This window comes from Maniola hyperantus, chromosome 2 (genome assembly GCF_902806685.2).
Source record: "Maniola hyperantus chromosome 2, iAphHyp1.2, whole genome shotgun sequence".
Classification (NCBI taxonomy): Eukaryota; Metazoa; Arthropoda; class Insecta; order Lepidoptera; family Nymphalidae; genus Maniola; species Maniola hyperantus.
In genome coordinates, this window is record NC_048537.1 from 17061897 (window position 1) to 17085393 (window position 23497).

The 23497-nt window shown below is 41.0% G+C and overlaps 1 protein-coding gene across 6 annotated transcripts in view; it reads left to right on the top strand.

Annotated features, from left to right (window-relative positions):
* Positions 1-22580, top strand: part of Obsc (Obscurin) — a 70352-nt gene extending 47772 nt beyond the window's left edge. For all 6 annotated transcript variants that reach the window (XM_069506734.1, XM_069506730.1, XM_069506736.1 and 3 more), the window contains 29 exons: positions 381-559; positions 1302-1528; positions 2140-2315; positions 2960-3138; positions 4050-4175; positions 4506-4663; positions 5034-5155; positions 6007-6185; positions 6655-6851; positions 7595-7753; positions 8232-8476; positions 9010-9135; positions 9453-9628; positions 9902-10089; positions 10670-10930; positions 11054-11289; positions 11674-11911; positions 12264-12421; positions 13909-14033; positions 14274-14454; positions 14814-14931; positions 15193-15668; positions 16178-16293; positions 16812-16923; positions 17052-17190; positions 17566-18994; positions 19457-19638; positions 20038-20187; positions 20876-22580. In XM_069506734.1, the coding sequence (XP_069362835.1) occupies positions 381-559; positions 1302-1528; positions 2140-2315; positions 2960-3138; positions 4050-4175; positions 4506-4663; positions 5034-5155; positions 6007-6185; positions 6655-6851; positions 7595-7753; positions 8232-8476; positions 9010-9135; positions 9453-9628; positions 9902-10089; positions 10670-10930; positions 11054-11289; positions 11674-11911; positions 12264-12421; positions 13909-14033; positions 14274-14454; positions 14814-14931; positions 15193-15668; positions 16178-16293; positions 16812-16923; positions 17052-17190; positions 17566-18994; positions 19457-19638; positions 20038-20187; positions 20876-21019 (6502 nt within the window). In that variant the 3' untranslated portion in view covers positions 21020-22580. The remainder of the gene's footprint in view (positions 1-380; positions 560-1301; positions 1529-2139; positions 2316-2959; positions 3139-4049; positions 4176-4505; positions 4664-5033; positions 5156-6006; positions 6186-6654; positions 6852-7594; positions 7754-8231; positions 8477-9009; positions 9136-9452; positions 9629-9901; positions 10090-10669; positions 10931-11053; positions 11290-11673; positions 11912-12263; positions 12422-13908; positions 14034-14273; positions 14455-14813; positions 14932-15192; positions 15669-16177; positions 16294-16811; positions 16924-17051; positions 17191-17565; positions 18995-19456; positions 19639-20037; positions 20188-20875) is intronic.
* Positions 22581-23497: the final 917 nt, after the last annotated feature.

A 23497-nucleotide genomic window follows, 5' to 3' on the forward strand; every position in this document is an offset into this window, starting at 1 on the left:
CCACCCGCCCACCCACTGCTAAACAGGTAGGAAAAACCACGCAGCACCACATAAATCCCAAAACACACCTCAAGAGATGTAGACCTAAATATTTCACTGCTCAAATGCTCCGGTGTCGGGGCGAAACGTGCAACGAGTGTGTTTTGGGATTGGTGTGGTGCTGCGTGGTGGTGGTGCGTATTGCTTGCCTAGTGGCTGGTTTCTCCTGCCAGGTAGATGCGGGCTAACGAAGGGTTTGGGAGTTTTTATTACACCCATACCCGATTGGTTTCTACACGCTTTTAGATAGGTTTTGCTTTTAGGTAGCTTATCTTACTATGGATACAATTGGAGTAGTAGAAAAATTATTTATTTTTATGACCCCAAGTATGTTTTCTTAGGAGCAAAGATGGTTACGTCATCCAGCCATCGGCAAAACATGAGATCATAGAAGATCGGGAGAAGGAATCATTCAGACTAGTGCTGAAGAATGTAAGCATCGAGGACGCTGGCCTCTACACTGTTAGCGCTAAGAACGAGCATGGGGAAACCACACAGCAAGCCAGGCTTAATGTGCATAGTGAGTACCTTTTTTTAATTTCTTGACTAGCGCTTGGCGGCAATCAGATCTAGTGGAAAGTGATGATGCATTCTAAGATGGAGCACGCTTGCCTAAGATGAATATTCACTCTTGACTTGACCTCCGTCCTCATCTCTCCTCTTAGTCTCTCTACGTGATCAAATCAGTAATAAAATCTGAAGCAGAATCAGAGTAACCAACGTAGCTCAACGTTTTGCGAATGTTCAAAAAAGTTAGTCACATTTTCTAAATTTCCCCAAATCGATGCTTCCATAATTAAATAATTAGTCACTTGCGCCATTGAGTTTACTACAATGTTTTGTTTTTTAACTTATGAAGCACTAGCTTATGCTCGCGATTTCGTCCGCGTGGACTACAAAATTTCAAACCCCTATTTCACCCCCTTAGGAGTTGAATTTTCAAAAATCCTTTCTTAGCGGATGCCTACGTCATAATAGCTATCTGCATGCCGAATTTCAGCCCGATCCGTCCAGTAGTTTGAGCTGTGCGTTGATAGATCAGTCAGTCAGTCAGTCAGTCAGTCAGTCAGTCAGTCAGTCAGTCACCTTTTCCTTTTAGATATATGAAGCATATAAAAAAATAACTGTGGAAAACCACAGCAACAAGTACGATCAAGTAGGTACATCAGGTTCAAACCAGTTCGTCTTTCTATAAAAAAACAGCAACTAAATAATTGGTTCAATCTCTGAAAAAATCGTAACGAAGAATTTTCTTCTCACAGCCGACAAGCCTTCCTTCATAAAGCCACTGCAGAAGCAAATAGTCAAAGACTACGAGGACTGTACGCTGCGCGTGCGCTGCGACGGCGTGCCCAAGCCCAATGTGAAATGGTTCCTCAACGAGAAGGAGATCACCAATGATGACCGCCACACCATCACCACAGTGGTCGGCGGGCAAGTTGACAGCGAGCTTGAGATCAAACACTTCAATGCTAGCGATTCTGGAAAGGTACCTATAAATCCACTAGATGATGCCCTTCTTTGGTTGGACATAAGCTATTCTCTTCTTCCTGCGTCGCTCCCTCAATCTTGAGGATCGTGGCTCATTTAGATCCAATCTTTGCTACGATGTTTTCCATTTCCATCTGTTTCTTGCCGCGTGGATCGCATCGCAGATAGGTGTGTCGACCGCTTTTTTTATTTGGTCTGACCAACGTCTCGGGCTACGTCCGCGGGATCTCTTTCCTTCGATCTTCCCAGTGACATAAGTTATTACAGTTCTTGCAATTCACGAACGCGAGTGGCTCATGCTTGTGTTTAAGTCATATCGGTATAAGTAAGGTACACTGAATGCGTGCGTTTGCGAGCGCTAGCTCGTGACTGATTGGTCCGACATGCACGCACACTAACGCAATGCCCGCGTATCCGACGTAACCACAAGTAAAGTCCACTCGCCTTCGTGAATTACAAGAACTGTAACAAAATTATGACAATATTCTAGGCCACATTTCAGTTGTTGATATTTTTCAGCACAAAGTGCTCGCCACTTCATTGAGTGTTACATAAGCTATTGCCAAAATATCAAATCTGGGCCATATTTCAGTTCTTGGTATTTTACAGTACAAAGTGGTAGCCTTCAGCGTATCTGGTGAAGCAGAGTGCCAGGCGGATATAATCCTGGCGCAAATCCCACCCGGCTTCGGCCACAAACTGGACCGACAGAAGGAAGTGGATGAAGGGGAACCATTGGAACTGCGCACTAAGGTCGATGGCAGCCCGATACCTACTGCTAAATGGTAAGAGTTTTTTTTACTCAGATACAAGTTAGCCCTTGACTGCAATCTCACCTGGTGGTAAGTGATGAACCTGGAAGGGGTATGGCAGTTTTTATTAAACACGCACCCCTTTGGTTTATACACGGCATCGTACCGAAACGCCAAATCGCTTGGCGACACAGCTTTGTTGGTAGGGTGGCAACTAATCACGGCTGAAGCCTCTTACCAGAACAGACCATAAATTTAGAAATTATAAAATTCCCAACCCCTGCCAAGAATCAAACCCGGGACCTCCCACTAATAAGACAACAGCGCTTACTACTGCGCCAGGGAGGTCGTCAAAATGTTGAAATATATTTTCAAGAAATCTCAGATTTTACGTAAATGAAAAATGATGCCAAACAGAATATTCCAACCCTATTTACAGGACGCCAAAAGTAATGTACATCGACCTTTAGAAGGAGATAGCAGATTTGTAGAGCGTTCCCGCTGTCATTGAGACCGACAAAACGTCATATAGGTATGAGTGACAGAGACAACGCTCTAGAAAGCCAAAATTTCATTCTAAAGGTCGACGTACTTACATTACTTTCGGCCGCGTACTGTAATAATAATGGGCTTCATACTAGAGCAAACCTTTCTTATAAAATATATCTTTGTTCAAGGTTCAAAGATGGCGTAGAGCTATCGCCCAGTGACGAGCATGTCAAACAAACCTGTCTACCCGATGGCACAGTCAAACTAAGTATCGACCATGTGACTCCAGCTGACTGCGGCGCATACAAACTCCTCATCACCAACCCCAGCGGAGAACACATGGCGCTGTGTGCTGTTGCTGTTAACCGTGAGTACCATAAAACTAGCAATGGCCTCCCGTCCTCCTCTCTCCCTTTAGTCTCGCTACGTGATCAAATCAGCAATAAGATCTGATCAGAACTAGCGGCTCTGGATGCTTTGATCGTTGAGCTAGGAGATTCATAGACGAAGACTCTCCTTTACTGCCGAAACTCCATAGTCTCGATCATAGCCGCAAGGTCGCCGGCATTTACCTATGATGAATATAAAAAAAAGAAGATCTGTAGGAGAACCAGAGTACCCGACATAGCTCAACGGGTTGCGAAGCTGAAGTGGTAATGGGCAGGGCATATAGAACATTGGGGTCCCAAGGTGCTGGAATGGTGACCTCACAGCGGAAGGCGCAGTGTTGGTAGACCCTCCACTAGGTGGACAAACGACATTAAAGCAGTCGCAAGAAGTCGCTAGTTCAGGCGGTGCAAGACCGTGGCGAGTGGAAATCCCTGCAAGAGACCTATGTCCAGCAGTGGACGTCTATCGGTTGACAATGAAGATGTTGATGATATCTCCTCCCGCATCGTTCCCTCATTACTCAGGTCAGGATCGTGAATCCCATCAGATATGATGACCTTTATCTATATTTACCAGTTCTAGAGGTTCTCCTATATGCACTTTAGACAGACGCAAGTGTTTCACCTGGTCCTTTTAATGTCTTGTGGTCTTTTTTTTTAAAAATTGTTAAAAAATATATTTTTGGGATTTTGTGTACTAGGTACTTCTTGCTTACTGTCTTCTGTACTTGACAGATTACAGGAACATAGGGTGGAAACAGAAAAGTATCAAATTGTTCCTTTCAGGTCAAAGATTTGTACAGGGGATTTTTGGTCTGAAAAAATTTTCGTGATCATTCATTTTATGGTGGTAGATGATCATGATAAAATTTATCTTTTTATATTGCAGCTACTCCTCGGAAACCATCATTCAGCGAGGAGTTGGAGAACGTAAAAGTGGTGGTGGGTCAGCCCGTCAAGTTACAAGCGAGAGTCATGGCCTTCCCAGCTCCTGAAGTCAAATGGTTCAAAGATGGTGAGTATAATTTGTCCATGTCATTATAAGTGGAGACGTGAAAGGCCGAGAATCAAGGAAATATAGTACATCGACCTTTAGAAAGAGATTTAGGTTACGTAGAGCGTTGTCTGTGTCACTCATACTTTATGCTCATACCTATGTGACGTTTTGTCGGTCTCAACGACGGAGACGTCGCTATACGAAACCGCTATCTCTTTCTAAAGGTTGATGTACAATATTTCTTACCAGGTAATGTAAATGTGATGCTGGATGATAGGAGATTTGTCTAAAGACAGTTACTTAAAAAATTGTTAAAAATACTTTTCTATGCCATGTTCGTGTCCGTAGGTGTGCCCATCCGTCCGAGTCAAGCAGTGAACTTCATCAACCAGCCTGGTGGTATCGTGGGCCTGAGCATAGACAGCTGTCGCCCTGAAGACGCGGGATCCTACTCTCTCACCGTCACCAACAAACTTGGAGATGTCGCCTCTAAAGCTAATGTTGAGGTAACTTCCATTGGCATTGTAAAAATAATCTTCTTCTTCTTCTTCATTCTGGGCTGGTTTCCGCACTTAAACGTTTCCGTCTGTTGTGCGTTGTAAAAATAATATCATAAGGTCTATTCACGCAGGAAACCAACGAGAACCCTGATGATATTTTGTTTGACTGAGATCTTACGTGTTAATGCTGCAGTATATGAAGTATCAACAGGAAATCGCTTAGTTACATGGCGAAATACGCCTTCCAGTTTAGGCCACCTTCATTTTTAAATATATCACCAGAAAAGATCGCAGTCGCAGAAACTTTTAAAAAACTCGACTTACAGGAAGACAAGTACAAAATGGAGTAATCTTTCAAAACTATTGTTTTCTACAGATCGGACAAAAAGAACGCAAACCAGCGTTCATAGCAGAATTATATCCAACCAAAGTCATAGAAGGATTCCCGGTCAAACTAGAAGTCAAAGTGCTTGGACATCCTCAGCCTACTATCAAATGGTGAGTAAAAAATGAACAGTATGAAATCAATGTTTAAAATATTTTCATTAAACACCTACTATAAGTCCCGCAAATTGCTATTGCGCTGGAACCATGTCTCATTAACATCGAAATGACATCATTTTGACTGAAGTAAAAATATACCTAACTACTTTATTTAGCTACCAATTCCAAAAAAGGTCCACGCTCCACGTTGTTTTCTGCTGATATCTAACATTCAAGAAGTTTGGTGTCACCTATACCAGGGTTAGGGAGGAGAGAGAAAGACAAGAAAAAGTGGAGAGGAAGTCTAAAATATTTGATTTTGATTTTAATGTAGGTAATTATTATAAATACTATCTGTCCCGGCTTACTCACGTGTGTAGTCGACGTTAGTTAGGAACTGTCGGGAGACGATCGGCAGCTGTCTCCCCCCCCACCCCAGCCACCCTCACAACGGGCTCTACGGGCAGCGGCACGTGCGTCCCGCAGTCAAAACCGCGGCGCGGGCGCGGACGGACTCCCTTGAAAAAGGACCCCGTATGGGTTCGAAACTAGTCGGGCTAACGTCGACTACACACGTGAGTAAGCCGGTACAGATAGTATTTATAATGGAAATCACTCACGGTAGTTTAAACGCTAAAATAGGTAATTATTACGGATCCGTGCGCCTCTCACAGAGGGGAAGATTCTCTTAGTCCGTGCAATTCGGACTCACCCTAGCGACAGGAAGAAGTCCATAGAGACTATTCCTCCCCCTACAGAAAAATATGGCAGTCAGTCCATGGAGTGATATCTTGAATTTCCCACACTTTGAACAATAAAGGCTTACTAAAATCACTGAATTTGATTGATGAAACTCTTTTTCTCAGGACCCACAACGGCAAAGAGATCGTACCGGATGGTAAACGCATCCGAGTAGTATCCCAACCCGATGGCACCCATTCGTTACTGATCAGTGAGGCGACACCTGCTGACGCTGGTAGCTACAGTGTCATCGCTACCAATGATAAAGGCGAAACAGCTACCAAAGCCGATCTTACTGTGGCCAGTGAGTAAAAATATATTCTTAACCTCTTCACCATTTATATCCTAACAAATTGCTTTTGAAGTAATGTGGCGAATAAAGCTTATCAGTTTTGGAACCAAATTAACGAATACCAAAAAGACCTCACGAAAAATGGGAATCAAAGCGAACAACTTTTCAGTTTTGCACCCATAGGCCAGACGTGAAACCAAACGGATCACCCTGATATTTATTCAAAATCGCGAGGCATACTTGAATGTTTGATTAAAATCTCACCCATGGGTTTAGACTTGAAGGGCATTCTAAAATATCTGATATCTAGAAGTGTTGAAAATATAGTCAAGTCCCAGATGGACAATGGTAACGCGCGATATTCTACCGTCTATCATGTGCTGGAGTCGGTATAAAACCTAAAATTACTATAAAAATACTCGTAGGTACATTTCAGTACATTCAGTTACCGCATGGTTACCCAACACTTGTTATTTCTTAGGCCGAGAAGACTCTTCATCACCTCAAGAACGTCCTCAATTCATCCACGGTCTGCGCGAGGTGTCGGGCGAAGAGGGACAACCTCTCACCGTCACTGCACCGTTCACTGCCAACCCTGTGCCACAAGTGACGTGGACCAAGGACGGACAACCCCTCAGCCCTAACGAGAGGATTCTGCTCACTTGCGATGGCAAGAGAGTAAGTCTTTTCAAGATAATTAAAAAGTTTTGTAGTAATAGAGGCCTAGGAAGATCTAAAGGCCAGTGGATTGACGGAATGGGGAGGTTGCGGAGGACACGATTTTTTTAAATAAAAATGGCGAGCAACCGAGTAGGCGGTCACCTAATGTTAAGTGATTACCGCCGCCCACGAACATTTGCAGTACCAGAAGAACCACCAATGCGTTGCCGGCCTTTCAGAAATTTGTTGGTCCGCCCCTTGTAGGTATAACCCAATGTTGTAATCTAATGGGAACACCACCGAAGGGAATTAATTCTACAGTTTGCTTGTGTGTGGAAAATAGGATCTGGCACCACAGGTGGCAAGATGCGGGTTTTAGGAGTTTAAAACTGAAAAGAATATCTCTCACAGCTTTCTTGACCAAGCAGGGCACACTCAGAGCAAAGCTGTAGAATTTTGATGATGTCTGAATTATTGATATCTGATCTGAATAATAAAAGATTTCAGATTTATTTGTTGCCTCCGCTTTGCTAATAAAGTGGCGATCGACTGACAACACAAAAACTATGTAGATAGATAGACTAAAATACAGGTATAGTGGATAACTCCGAGTCAAAAAATGGGTATCTTGGAGCCTCGTGACAGGCGAATCCAGCTTAAGCCAAATAAATTATCGTTCATTATTTTCTATTGGAAATAAATGGAGGTTTACTTAAAAACTTGTGGTAATGGACGGAGACTTAGTTTTTTCTTTATTTTAGGTGGGTCTAGAAATCAACCCGCTAGAGTTACCAGATGCAGGAGTGTACGGGGTAAAATTGGTGAATCCACTGGGCGAGGATTCAACTGAAGGCAAGATCAACGTGCGCAAAGTGTTCCAGCCACCACGCTTCACGCAAAAGTTCACTGATTTGCAGCAGGTGAAATATGAAATCTTTTTAACAATCGAAACCTTTTAATGAGTTTTTAAATAGCATAATTAATTTTTTTCTAGCACTCTGAAGCCCTAATACCTATTATGATTATCCAAACATCACCAAATTATTGTTTTGAATATTGAATAGGTAATTGTTAGGTAGGTACCTCTACTTACTTTTTTCATTTCAAAATATAAATCACAAATGAGTAATTTTATTGATAGGTAACCAGATAAATTTTCTTTTATTTTAGTCGACATTCTATTTAATGATTTTACTCTAGGTTCCTTTCCACAATTCACCCAGTTTCTGCAAACTACATGACATAGGCAACGTGAAACGAAAACAACGTGGGTGTGTGCCTACACATCAATAAGTTTTACGTTTTTTGTATAAAAAACCATTAACCAAACCAAGAAACAACAACAGCTGTCCAGGAATTCAACTGTAAATTTTGTATTGGTATTTTTATTTTTCACAGTTACCGACATTCGACGCCAAATTCCCCGCACGCGTCACTGGCATACCCGCACCCGAGATCACGTGGTACAAAAACAATGTGCCTCTCAAGCCTTCCGACAAATACACCATTAAGAGAGACGGGGACGCGTGTTGTCTGTATGTACGAGATCTGGTGCAAGAGGATGCTGGGCAGTACAAGTGCGTTGCTAAGAACAAGGAGGGTGAAGATAGCTGTGAAGCTGTTTTGGAAGTTGTTGATAAAATGTGAGTATTGCTTTACAGTGGAGCAAATCAACATGGGTTGATTAAAAATGTTTTAGAAAGTTGTAGATCGGGTGGAATTCTAAGTTTTATGGGTTGACCAAAATCGAGCTTATGTCAGAATTCACCTACATATACGAATTCCCACATCCGCCATTGTGAAATCTAGGACCGTCGGATTTCATACAATTTCCACTTATTTCTAAGTTGTGAATTCAGGACTAACGCTACAGAAATAGATAAATATGCTTGCAGCACAGAACACTAACTATTTTACCCCTTCGGAATGTTAAACATTGAAGCTATGAGCCAAAAGCCTCTATTTTTTTTAATACGATCTTACTTACGAGTCTTTCTCATTGTTAATATCTCTATATGTTAGTTAAGCTCTCTGTATCTTTTGATCAAAATGTTATGTGGTCAATACCATAAGTCAGGCTTTTGGTCAATATGTTATATATTGACCAAAAGCCTGACTTTCAAAACTTTCATTATACTTAACATAATTTGATTACAATATACCTGTTTTTCCTTAGCGGTCGTAAGCAAAAGGTGGAGCCACCAACGTTCCTCAAGAAGATCGGTGACGCGGATGTGTACCGCGGCCTCAGCGCCAAGTTCACCGCCTGCGCCACCGGCACGCCTGAACCTGACGTTGAATGGTGAGTTTAAGTTTATCAAATGGTGGTGGCTCTAAGGGCTGCTTACCAATCAATAGCGCCGTGTTCCTTTGTCAGGTAAATAACACAAAGGTTAATGGGGATGCTGACTGCCATTTTATCACACCAGATGGCGCGTCGTCGACATGGCCATTGAAAACTGACATTTTCATACATTTTATAACCTTTCACAAAGTAATTTTTAATTTTCCAAAATATGCCTCTTTGAGCTGTGCCAGGATGTACTAACTCCGGTGTACATTAAAAATCTTTACTACATAGAAAGATCGTACTATTTAACGAATATTTCTAATAATCAGGTTCCGTAATGATCAGAAGATATTCCCGAGCGATCGCATCCGCATAGAGCAAGAGACCACGGGATTGTTGCGGCTGACCATTGGCGGAGTGACCCCTGAGGATGTGGGCACCTATCGCTGCAGGATATTCAACCCGCACGGGGAGGAATCCTGCACCGCACAGCTTGTGTATGATAGTGAGTATAATTAACTTAGACACCAATTTTACCATAGGTACAAATGAATTTGATATCTCTTGTGAGTTTCTACTTCACTATGGCCAAAAAAAATTACCGAATTCCGGACTAGATCTGGACAAAAATAAACATACAGACGAATTTTACTATTCGGTACAAGTGAATTTCTTTGGCCCAATTTCTATTTCCCAGTGGCTAAAAAGTTTTACCGAATTTGATTTACTCATTTGTCAATTACGCGCTACTAACTTTTTATTTATAATTTTTCTTCAGCTCTGGAGCCCCAGAAGGATAAGAAGCCCATCTCAGAGCAATACTCAGACTTCGACAAGATGAAACGCACGGGCGTGCCCATGCCGCTCACAGACAAGCCGATCATATCCCGCATGGCTGACCGACACCTTACACTGTCCTGGAGACCGTCCATACCACACCAGCCACGGTTCCCGGTCACCTATCAGGTAAACTGCTCAAGGAACCTCTGAATCCCACTGAGCAGTACTTGAAGTAGGTACGTTTCATTCCATATAAAAAGACCACTGGACGACAGTGTCAAGGATGTGTCAGACCTAAAAACTGTTCTCATATAGTTTGCGGGAAACGAAAAATTTACGAATGAACCATTTCCGCATAGACGCTGCCACCGCTGTCCCAGTTCATACCACCAATTAAGTAGCTTAATAAATCAAAGAGTACAACAGTTTTTACGCAAAACGAACTATAAATCCTACCTTTACTTTTAAAGGAAACTTTTAATTTTGCTTTTGTGTTTTCTTCTTACTAGCGAAGTTTAGTGCTTACTTTTTGCTCAATAGATGTCAATTGTCACCTTTTTTGATGACATTACTAGCCAAGTATTACCATTGTGGGCTACCTACAAAATTCCTCTGACTTCTGACTCCTACAAAATGTCGTAGTTATTACTGAAATAAAATCATAAGATTTTACTCAGCTTTAGAATAATCTTGACATGCAAGCGAAAAGTAGCATGAATAGGTCGAGTTGGATTTTCTAACCTATCAACTCTTTTTCCGTCATCAGGTGGAAATGTGCGAAGTACCAGACGGCGATTGGTTTACAGCAAGAACCGGCCTCAGATCGTGCGTCTGCGACATCCGCAACCTGGAACCCTTCCGCGACTACAAGTTCAGAGTCCGAGTTGAGAACAAATACGGCGTCAGTGACCCTTCACCCTTCGCAATCACTCATCGTGCTAAATTGGAACCCGATCCGCCCAAATTCATCCCTTACCTTCAACCGGGTATTGATTTCAGACCTGAGACTTCGCCATACTTCCCGAAGGTTTGTTCCATTGTATTTCAAGTGAATATTTGTGAAAAGAATATCCTAATCTGCTTGGTATTCATTCGAAACCTGTTTCTTTATCAAACCTTTCTTTTATGCTTAAACTTTCTGTATTTGCAGGACTTTGATATCGAACGTCCACCCCACGACGGTTACGCCCAACCTCCCAAGTTCCTCCTCCAGGAGTACGACTCTCAGTACGGCGTCAAAGGCCATAACGTCAACCTGTTCTGGTTCGTCTACGGCTACCCCAAGCCAAAGATGGAGTATCTCTTCAACGATGAGCCGATTGAAATCGGTGGGAGATACGACTGGAGTTACACAAGAAATGGACAGGCTACGCTGTTTATTAACAAGTGAGTATAATGATTGTGGTAAGTATAATTTAACATTTACTTATGTCACATTAGCATTAAAAGGGGCGTACTGAAATACAGGACGACCTCCTTCCACACTTTGTTTTGAGAAGGGTAATTATATATTTAGAGAAGTTTCCTCTTTTATAATCATAAAAAGTTCCAGATATCGATTTTTAAGGAATTCGGTCCAATAGCGAAGAATTGAAAGAACAAGGAAACACACATATCAAAATTATTCTAAAAGAAGGCTAAAGCTACCGGTGTGGATGATATGTTACGGTTACTTAACTCACATAAGATAATATTCGTAAAATCACCTCCATATTACAGTCTTTTCCACGTGGATATAGAAGTTTCAATTTGTTTAACCCATTTCACCAGGATGCTAGAACGTGACGTTGGCTGGTACGAAGCAATCGCCACCAATGAGCATGGCCAGGCGAGACAACGCGTCAGACTCGAGCTGGCCGAGTACCCCGCCTTCATCCGCCGCCCCGAGGAGACCGTGGTGCTGCAGCGCCGCACCGCGCGGATGGAAGCGCGCGTAACCGGCGTGCCCTACCCCGACATCAAGTGGTACAAGGACTGGCAACCGATCGCTGCTAGCTCCAGGATCAAGGTTTGTATTTCTAGTCCGAAGAATTGTACTGAAGAGGAAGATTACTAACAACTTTACTAAGAACAACTAAACTGATAGTTGTTATTGACGCATGGTACAAAACTCATTTAGTACTATCACTTAATCAAGATAAGTTGGCTCTGTTGTCGCATTGATGTCGAACAACAAAATATGTTGGAAGACCTTCTGGCGACGAGAATTTGAGTATCTCCAATGCTGGAGTAGTAGAGTTATCCTCTTTGAATCTGCCATTGCTTTTCAACAAGCGTTAAGTAGCAGTAAGAGGCTGATTGCAGATAGCCCAATTTTTTTTTAAATTGGTCACTGGCTGATAGTCCCATTTCTTCATCAGATGCAGTTCATAGAACCAGACACCCATATCCTGGTGATCACGGACGCGATCCTCAAGGACGAAGGTCTCTACTCGGTGTCGGCGCGCAATGTGGCCGGTTCCGTCAGCTCCTCCGCCATGTTGCACGTGGAGGAGAGCGAGCATGAGTACTCTGCCAGGTAGACGGCATGACATATTCACACTGATCCATTGTTGTGCAGAGGAGTGCTAGATTTAAAACTAGAGAAGTGCAATTTAGTAAATGTACTGGTAGTTTTAAGAAAGGGAGAGGGGGAATAGGAGGAGGGGTTGGGTCACTCATAAATCACATAATAATTGGGGTTAAATCACTAAAAACTGGATCGCATTACAGCAGCGCGTCGCTTCGCGTCAAAATATTCGCTATGCCGTGATGCACAGCAACTTGCTGTGCAGTGCCTCTCTACAAAATGATTGTAATAATATTTTTACGCTTTGTACCGCGCTGTGCAGTACTGCGCCGCACCGCTGTAATGCGATCCGGCTTTTACTGTACAGCCCTTGATGCACCACCTCAATAATAAAAATCTGTTGGTGCCCAGACATCTCCAACAAATTGGTATGGTGCTGATTCAGGACTCGTCTAAAAAAACATTCGAATTATTTTTGAATTGAACCTAGCATTTTCCTCACTGTACTGAGATGAATAATTTTGTGTTTCACACGGCTGCAAAATTATTTGCGTCATGTGCCTTGAATTCTCCAGGATTCTATTTTTTAATGATTCAATCTTAGAATCGCTTACTCAGTATTCAATACTTGCGCAATTTAACAACTTTGTAGCCTTACTTGACAACTTGTTGGAGAATCATCTGTAGGTAGTCGTACATTATTACTGTCATTCCTTAGTAGTATAGTAGTACAATACATAGTTAATATAGTATCTAGCATATAGTACACGTAGCGATCTATTTTCAAATAAATCTTTTATTTTTCTTTTAATTCTTTTTTATTCTTCATCTGATTTCCCCTCTATTATATTTGCTGTTTTCCATTGCATTTTCTAACCACCGCACTGGCCTATCCAATTTATTATTATTCCTGCTTATCAAGCTTTTATCCTTTTTCGTGACTTTTAAATGACTTGCACAGCTACACCATAATTCTGGAATTAACTAAAAGACAGCCTTTTCTAATCAGCGTTTTCACTTTTTAAAATATTCACTTTCAAATCTTTATTGTTAACGCTCTTCTTTATTGGGAACTTTATCTTTGTACCTGCCAATTAGCAAACAAAATATTTTTGAAAATAATGATAGTGGTGGATTGTTCCGTCTAACTAAGGATCTGTCTAATCGTCTTGGATGCTGCAGGTGTCATCATAATCACTTAACATCAGGTGACTCAACTGTTATTTTTCCGTTTGCCAGCTTATGGCTATTAAAATTATTATCAAGGTCAAAATAGGAGCCTTTGTCACTAATAATAAAAATAGATGATATCAATGAATCCAAATGCTTTCTATAAAATATCCAAAGCTGATAGTACTTTTATATTTTCCTGACTTAGACTACATAGCTCAAATTTGGTTCTATATCGGTTCCTGCTATATTCATAGATCCATTAAATGTTACAGAAGGAAATGATAACTTCAAGTGTATAACTCACTCGCAATGTTTTCGTTCAGGATCCGCGAGTACCCACCACGCATTAAGCCTAGTGCGAAGCCGTTTGGTGACTACTATGATCTGGGTGACGAGCTTGGTAGAGGAGTACAAGGTGTCGTCTACCATGCCGCCGAGAGGCAGAGTGGTGAGTGTATTATTAGAAACAAATTCAATTCCTAAGATCCAATTTCCCCCTTAAATGAAAAAGGGACTAAGCATGCAAAATTTTACTAAACCATATTAAGCAGATTGGTGCAAGTGTATCCCGCCCTATTTGAACTAAAATGACGAATATTACGCTACAATAATATGCACAAACACCAAAAAGGTGTCAACTCTAAAACATGTCTGAGGAGTTGGTACAGCCCTCTTGCCTCTTTACCAGGTCGCAACTACGCCGCGAAGATAATGCACGGTCACTCAGAGCTGAAGCCATTCATGAAGAATGAACTGGACATCATGAATCTGCTGAATGACAGACATCTCATCCGCCTGTATGACGCGTACGAACACGATCACACTCTTGCACTTGTCACTGAGCTAGCGGCAGGTGGAGAGCTAGTCAGGTATGGTATTGTAAAATAACAATCTTTATGTCCTGTAATTCACACTCCCACGCTCTAAAAATGTTCCGAATGTTTCTCAAGGATAGAATCATGTCTTGTGCTGATTTTTAAATGACTGTTTTGCTCCATATTCACCACGGGGCATTTTCATGTTTCTTGCAGCAGCTCTTATTTATGAATTTGCTGAAAATCTATATGTCGCATTTTGTCTGATAATGCGCCATATGTTGCAATTTTTGTGACAACATTTGCAATCAAATTCGGGGAATAAAACGTTCGTACGCAAAATACAACAAAAAATTTAGCCCAGGCATTAATTTCCAAAAATCAAACTTTGAAAATGTTATTCCTTTCTGCAGAGACCGTTTGCTGAGGAGCCAAGGTTACACAGAGCGTGAGGTGGCAGGCTACATACGCCAACTGCTGCATGGTCTCAAACATATGCATGACAACAGCGTTGCACATCTTGGACTCACTGTAAGTACCGAGGAGTTAGGGATTACTGCAACTGTTGAGAAATATTTAGGGTAACCCCTAAATAACAAGTGATGTGGAGGTTTCCAACTAGGTAGAGCCAATATACTATAATTACCTGCGACTTATCATCAAAACTGATGTTAAAATCAGCGATTTCTCTTTAGTCTTTAGCACGGTCTTTAAATCCTTGTGGTTGGCCTACAGGCCTTGAACTTATTGTGGACTTGGTTGACGTAGCCTCCATTAAAAATCCTTTTACAGATCGGAGAACTCCTTCTGTCCCACGCCGGTAGCGACGAACTGAAAATCTGCGACTTCGGTCTCTCACGACGAATCCAACTCAACAAACACGCAGCTTTAGACTTCGGCATGCCTGAATTTGTTGCTCCAGAAGTCGCCAATGGGGAAGGAGTTGCCTTTGGCGCTGATATGTGGAGCGTCGGAATCATAACCTATATTCTTCTAAGCGGTTACTCCCCATTCCGTTGCCGAAACGACCGGGAAACCTTAACAAAGATCCGAGAAGGGAAATGGGAATGGCATGATGAGGAGTGGTGGTCACGATTTAGTAAGGAATCGAGGGATTTCATATCGAAGTTGCTGGTCATCAATTGGCATGATAGAATGGATGTGAATACAGCGCTGTCGCATCCGTGGTTGAGCTGCGCGGATAAGATTTATAAGGACGAATACACTATTACTACGGATAGGCTGAGGAACTACTACAATTTGTACAAGTTAGTCGTTTTATCTTGTATTTGATTCACGCCACTAATATTGAAAACCCCGATTGTTCTGGCGCATGCTACTTCACAATGACCATGTCGTGATCCTTAAAATCATTGAAGCAGAATGGAAATTTACCTAAGTTACTAGATTCGTAGGAATAACAAATCTAAATATATAAAACGAAAAGGTGACTGACTGACTGACTGATCTATCAACGCACAGCTCAAACTACTGGACGGATCGGGCTGAAATTTGGCATGCAGATAGCTATTACGACGTAGGCATCCGCTAAGAAAGAATTTTTGAAAATTCAACTCCTAAGGGGGTGAAATAGGGGTTTGAAATTTTGTAGTCCACGCGGACGAGTCGCGAGCATAAGGTAAAGGTCTGGGAATAAATTGATAATTTAAAAATTGTACCTCAGCCAAAATTTTTGGCACCTTTCGTTTAAAAGTTTTCCTTGTTTCCTCGTTATTCTAGCTAAATTAAACATTCTTGCTATATGATTGTTTATCAGAGAATGGATGAGCAATGCACAATGTCGCAACTGGTTCCGTCGCCGACCGCTGAGCGGCGCTTTCGACCATCCCTCCAAAATGGTCTACCCACCTGGCACCATATATACTCCTGAGGGTAAGTACTATTTTAATCACATTACATCATCTTTCATTCTAAAAATCTTGAAAAAATATCCTACCGACCGGATTTCAACCACTGCGGCTAATCTCCATAGAGATTAGCCAACTGCGCGGGAAATATTATAGTGCACAAATGTCTGAGCACACACAGGTGCACTTTCTATTCTCAGGCATAAGAGCACGATGGGATAGAAATCCAACACGACCGGAGAGAAATCAGGCGCAGGACTGATGGCTTTACGTGCTCTTCGAGCCTCGGGGGTGGCACACCACCAACTTACTCCGCCAACTCCGAGCTAGTACCTACTGAAAATTTCTTAACAGAAAAATCCATTATCTAACTATTTTTGGTCTGACCCTAGAATCGTACCCAGGACCTCGTCTTCGGCAGCTGTAGTTAAACATGTTAACCACTATATCAACGAGATAGACCTGGCTGCTTCATCTTCCGTTTTCAATTGAGAGGTTGTAGCATTTACCAATACTCTAGTTTTAACATCTCAATTATTCTAGGTACACCCGAACGCGACAGGCCGTCACATGAGCGCCAGCCGAACGAATGGGACCTGAAGTTCAAGCAGTGGGAGCACCCCGACTGGGAGGTTTCCGCTACGTCAGAAAGCCAGTAAGCCATACATCTCAAAATAGGCCTAACTGATGCCTCGCGGTTCAGTAGTGAAATGACGAGGGAGAAACTCTCCCCTATGGTATTTTTCTAATAATAGCTATTATTTAATAAGTATCTTCTTCCAGCTACCAGAACGGTCCAGACACATACCTTCTACAGTTGCGCGATACTCAGTTCCCGGTGCGACTGCGTGAATACATGAAGGTGGCCTGCATACGCTCGCCTGGGTACAGCCTTAACATCATGGACACTTACGATCCTAGGGTAAGGATGAAAATTAAATATACTCTGAAACTTGCTGATTAAAACATCAACGTAAAGCTTAAACCACTGGACCAAGAACCATGAGATTTTGCATGTGATTTTTCTCTATAACTCAGACCACCACTAAGACAGGTTAGTCGGAAACTATACCCTAGCGAAGTTAGGGCAAACTAGCATATCGGGGCAAGAAGGGAAGTATATCTACCAGTAAAATAAAATACCCATATCCCCCCCTGGAACATGGAACTGGAACAGTAGTTATCCATATCCTCTTGTCTTTGATATGGCTTCATTGGAGTCATACTAGAAATTTCTAATATTTAATACGCTAAAACAATTGACCTATGTTTTATTCCACTTCACTTTCTTTAACAGACGCCGATTATTCGTGAGCGCCGTCGCTTCACCGACATCATGGATGAAGAAATCGATGACGAGAGACGCGAAAGAATCAACAACTATGGCAGTGAAAGTTACACCATCAGACGACTACGACACGAACTCGGAACGAGACTCGATAGTTACGCAGAAGCTCAAGCCTTCATGGAGTCCAAAAAAGATGGCCAGCTGCCATTTTTCAGAGAAAAACCTCAAGTACTCCCAGTGCAGGAAGGTGATCAGGTTCAACTCTCCTGCTTCGCCGTGGGTGATCCCAAACCGTCAATCCAATGGTTTAAAAACGACATGGTTATCGCTGAAGGACAACGTATCAAAATTATTGAAGACGAAGAAGGAAGATCCACGCTTAAATTCGACCCAGCAATGCACCACGATATAGGTTTTTACAAAGTCGTAGCTAGAAACAAAGTAGGCCAGACTGTCGCAAGAACTAGGATCGTTGAAGCCACTACACCAGATGCTCCAGACAGTCCGACAGCCACAGAAATATCCGATACAGAAATTCTATTAAGATGGAAGCAGCCCAAGTATGATGGAAACTCCCCCGTAGTATGCTATAGCTTACAATACAGAGAAGGCGATAAGGTCGAATGGAAAACGGTAGCAGAAAACATAGATCACGAATTCTTTGTCGTCAGAAACCTTCAGCCAGATACAAGCTACCACTTTAGATTATCCTCTAGAAACCGAATTGGATGGAGTGAAAAGGGTATCCCAACAGAATTGATAAAAACGAAACAATCCGGCACACCCAAAATAGAAGTCACAAAAGCTATGCACCATTTACAACAAATAACAGAATCTGGACAAGAAATTATTTTAGATGAAGACAGGCCGAAATTGGACTATGCGATAGAAGAAAATCCAGTCGAATGGGACACTACCACTCAAAACTTAGCAGATCGTTACACTTTCATATCGGAACTATGGAGAGGTAAATTTTCGACTGTCGTCAAAGGTGTTGATAAAAATACTGACGAGATAGTAGTAGCGAAGATTCTAGAAATACGTCCAGAGACTGAGGTTCAAGTTCAGAGAGAGTTCAACTGTATTAGAAAATTGAGGCATGAGAGGATATCAAATTTACTAGCGGCATATCAACTTCCTGGCGCACCTGTTGCCACACTTATTCTAGAGAAACTACAGGGGGCTGATGTTTTGACTTACCTTTCAAGCTGTCACGATTACAACGAACAAATGGTAGCCACGATAATAACCCAGGTGTTAGATGGTCTTCAATACTTGCACTGGAGGGGATACTGCCACTTGGACTTGCAGCCTGATAATGTGGTGATGTCTTCAGTGCGATCGATTCATGTGAAACTGATCGACTTTGGATCAGCACATAGAGTCACTAAGTTAGGAACTAGCGTACCGCAAGCTGTTGGCGAATTAGAATACAAATGTAAGTTTACTTTTGCATGCATGTTTTCATTTTTTCCAACCATATTTTCAATTTTCTATCTCGTTCCTACCTACTTGTATAGTGTGTAGTGTTGATGATTTAAATATTTTCAAAAGCATTTTCTACGGAGACTTTAAAGACCAATCGCTAACCTAACGTCTTTGCATATAAGTCGATTAAGTATAAACATTGACCCAGGTCGGACTTCTACCGTGCCATGGAGAACACGTTAATCCATCGGTGCCGGTTAATAAATTTTCAAATCTAAGTCACAGTCCCGTACTTTTGGTTGGGTTGCATGCGAAAGGATCCGGAAGTCGTTCGCATCCTTATAATATCAAGAAAATCTCTACTATTGTGTAATTAATCACACACACTCACACACACACACACACACAGCTCTCAGCAATGAGCAATATAATGCAGGGAGAAAGAATGTATTTACCTAAATATTTTTTACAGCACCTGAAGTTATAAACGACGAACCCGCCTATCCACAAACAGACATCTGGTCAGTGGGTGTACTCACCTACATCCTGCTATCTGGAGTGTCGCCATTCAGAGGCGCTGATGACGCTGAGACCAAACAGAACATTTCTTTCGTCAGATTCCGCTTCGAGCACCTTTACAAGGAGCTCACTCAGGTATATTATCTTTAGGTTGAATCTTTGTAACTAAAAAAAATTTTTGATTCGAGAAAAGTTTTTGATACTGTCAAACATTTAGTGTTCTTGTTAAAACTTTAAAATAATTTAAAAATTTATTAACTAACTTTTAATAAAACTTTATAATTGCAATAAAAAATAATGTTGGTGTCCTACAAGGGAGCACGCTAAGACTACTTTATTTCTTAGTATACATCAAAGACTACGTAAAAGTAAATGGTCATTTTGTCGCGATTATGGGAATAATATATCGATATTAATAATGGTGAAAATTTATTATTGATTATGCGAATAATATAACAAAAAAAGTAATTTATGATTATGAAGATACAAGTATGATTGAGACAAAAGTTACTTATGATTTCTATTGACTAATAGGAAGCGACGCGTTTCCTGATGTGGGTATTCAAGAAAGTGCCCCTGAAGAGGCCCACGGCGGAAGAGTGCCACGAGCACCGCTGGCTTGCGCAATCCGACTTCATACAGAGGAAGCGGGAGCGAGCTGTATTCCTGGGCAACAGATTAAAGGTAAGGTTTTGTTTAACAGCATTTTTCCCGGACTAAAGCGTCCGCTGATCTTATAAAATGAACGCAAGATAAATGCCAAATAAACGCACAAGAGCAGTGAGAGATAAATTGTCTGTATTGAATACTTAATTAATGTTTACAAACCCTATTAGGAAGTACCTCAGGACTCAATAGCACAAAAGTTTGGGGCATCGACTGAAATCTGAGAGGTTCACAAAACTACTTGGGGAAGAAAAGACAATATTAGCACAGAATAGTTACACTGGAGTTCACAGTCAAAACTTTTGTCTCCATTCTGGTGAAGCATTATATACCACTAGAATTCAGTCAAGATAGCACAAAAAGAGACAAAAAGGTGATTTTGACGTCCCCGCTACATAGCTCCCTGAGCGTTATTCTATTTAAACCCACCTTACACAAATTCAACCAATTACAAAGATTGCTATGATCGCAATGCACCAATCACAACATTCATCTGTCAAGTAGGTACCTACAATATGCGGCCGAAAATAATGTACATCGGCCTTTAGAATGACATTTCGGCTTTGAAGAGCGTTGTCTCTATCACTCATACCTTCCTATATGAAGTTTTGTCGGTCTCAACGACGCGACGGAGACAGTGCTCTACAAATTTGCTACTTTCGGTCGTGTACTGTAACTTACTTACCTCTTACCTTGTTTTTCCCAGGAATTCGCTGACGAATACCACGAGAAGAAAGCTCGCGAGGCGTCGCAAACAGATGTTCTCGCCAACTTCGGACCTTCGCCCCGAGTCCTGGCGCGCTCCAACAGCATCACAGACGAACTGCTCACCAACTTTTCCAGTCGCTGACAGCGTTAACCCAGCATTATCATCATGGACGTAGCTTGTTTAGAAGCATCAACACAAAATTATGGCGGCATCTCAAAGTTATATAGTGCATTCAATATTAACTGGCGTATTTCCACTTGATACCGTCATTAGCAATAGCGGGGAAATTCAAAAGTATCAACACTGGTTGGTTCGCAACAAAATATGAATGGGTTCTATGAGTGTTTAGTTTATTACCCCTATGGTTTACGTGGCATGTCGAATGTAATCCTTCCTATTGTTATTGCTAATGACGGTCTCAAGTGTAAACACGCCAGTTAATACTGAATGCACTATACCTACAGTTGGTGTCACATAAAAGGTCTCGGACTTATACAGAGAGTGTTTTATCGATTCATTTGATGCAGCTGCGTTCTACACCGTCACGTATGTTTCATCAATGTTTCGTTTCGTAAGAGCAGTACACCCTGTATACCTGCCTGTCTACACTATGAGCCTGAGGTATACTTATATGTCGAAGTACGCTCTTTACTTTGACTTTGCTCAGACTTAAGACACTGTTAAAACGAGACAGCGCTATATCGCTGACATGGCTCGTTTAAACTGAAGCTTAAGTCAAAATAGGTACGCTCTATAGATCTCAGCCTTAGACTTATTCCTACAACTGTCTTCAAAAAGCCTTTTTACGTGACAGCAAGTGTAGCAATATTCTTCAGATTTCTTGGTTCTTTAACCAAAACAAAATCACGTCTGCGAATTCTAAACCTTCTGCTTTTTAAGTAGGCCATGAATATAGCCGAATTCCGCAAGCAGATAAGATATAACTACAGATTACTTAAAAAAAAGCTAACTTACGTCCGTGATTTAAAAAAAACCTTTGCCAGTGACCATCCTCAGGGCTTAGGAGTTAGGACCAATTTAATAATATGGATTTAGGAAACTTAAAAATAAAATACATACCATCGCAAACCAAACAAATTGATAATTTAAGCATATTTTGTACAACAAAATTACCATTTGGGATAGGCAAAGATAATTTTTTTTTTAAAGTACCTAAGGGTGTCATCTAAAAAGTTTTATAATTATTATTGAATAGGTACATGTATAAATAGGAAAAATATTAAATTATTTATCTTATTTTAGAACTAACAAGACTTGGAAATTAGATATTAGAAATCCATTATTTATAATCAACTATCTTACAACACTATTTTAAGCGATAATAATTTAAGATTTTTTATCGAAAAAAACCATAAACACATCACTTGACTTTTGTAGTACCTACCTAGTGTAAACGGAAAAGATCGATTTAAATCTTTTTAAAGACTAATTAATTATTAATAATTTATTAAATACTTTTATCGATTTTTAATATCGATTAGGTACTCATTGAAAAAACCTTTTTTGACGTTTTTACCCTTTCTACGCCGCCACACTAAATTATTCTAGTCAAATAAATAAAAATCGAACCTTATTTATTGCTAAGGGTTATTTATAAACATTTTTACTATTTATTTATTTATTTATTTCTACGAATAATGCTTCAGTATTATTGAAGTTAAATAAAGAGTTATCTACTGCATTGGCAGTTTTATTTATAAGTACCTACCTCATGAATGTCTTGAAAAATAAAGCTAATTTATAAATAAAATAAAGCTAACCCTACAGCCTGCACGATTTTTGAAGTTTATACGCAGTGCACTAAGGGCGCCTTTAAGCCCAAAGGGGTTATTCCCGTTGAGTCACACCCCCGTGTGTAACACTGTGACACAAGGTACCCAAAATTTCAAAACATTCCCGTTGAGTAACACTGTTACACAACGGGAATGTTTTGAACTTGTTGGCACCTTGTGTCACACCTACATAAATACATATTATTGCGCGTGTATCAAGTATTAACTGATTGTGCACTTTTCCGGGATGTTATTTATTTATAAATCCAAGATGGCGGACATGATTTTTTTTTTCAAAAAATTGACATGGGTGTCGTTTTCAGGGTTTTCGAGGGTGCTGAATTTGATGATGACATTTATTCTGAAATCCAAGATGGCGGACATGTTTTTTTTTTTCAAAAATTGACATGGGTGTCGTTTTCAGGGTTTTCGAGGGTGCTGAATTTGATGATGACATTTATTCTGAAATCCAAGATGGCGGACATGATTTTTTTTTTTCCAAAAAATTGACATGGGTGTCGTTTTCAGGGTTTTCGAGGGTGCTGAATTTGATGATGACATTTATTCTGAAATCCAAGATGGCGGACATGAATTTTTTTTCAAAAAATTGTCATGGTTGTCGTTTTCAGGGTTTTCGAGGGTGCTGAATTTGATGATGACATTTATTCTGAAATCCAAGATGGCGGACATGATTTTTTTTACAAAAAATTGACATGGGTGTCGTTTTCAGGGTTTTCGAGGGTGCTGAATTTGACGATGACATTTATTCTGAAATCCAAGATGGCGGACATGTTTTTTTTTTCAAAAAGTTGACATGGGTGTCGTT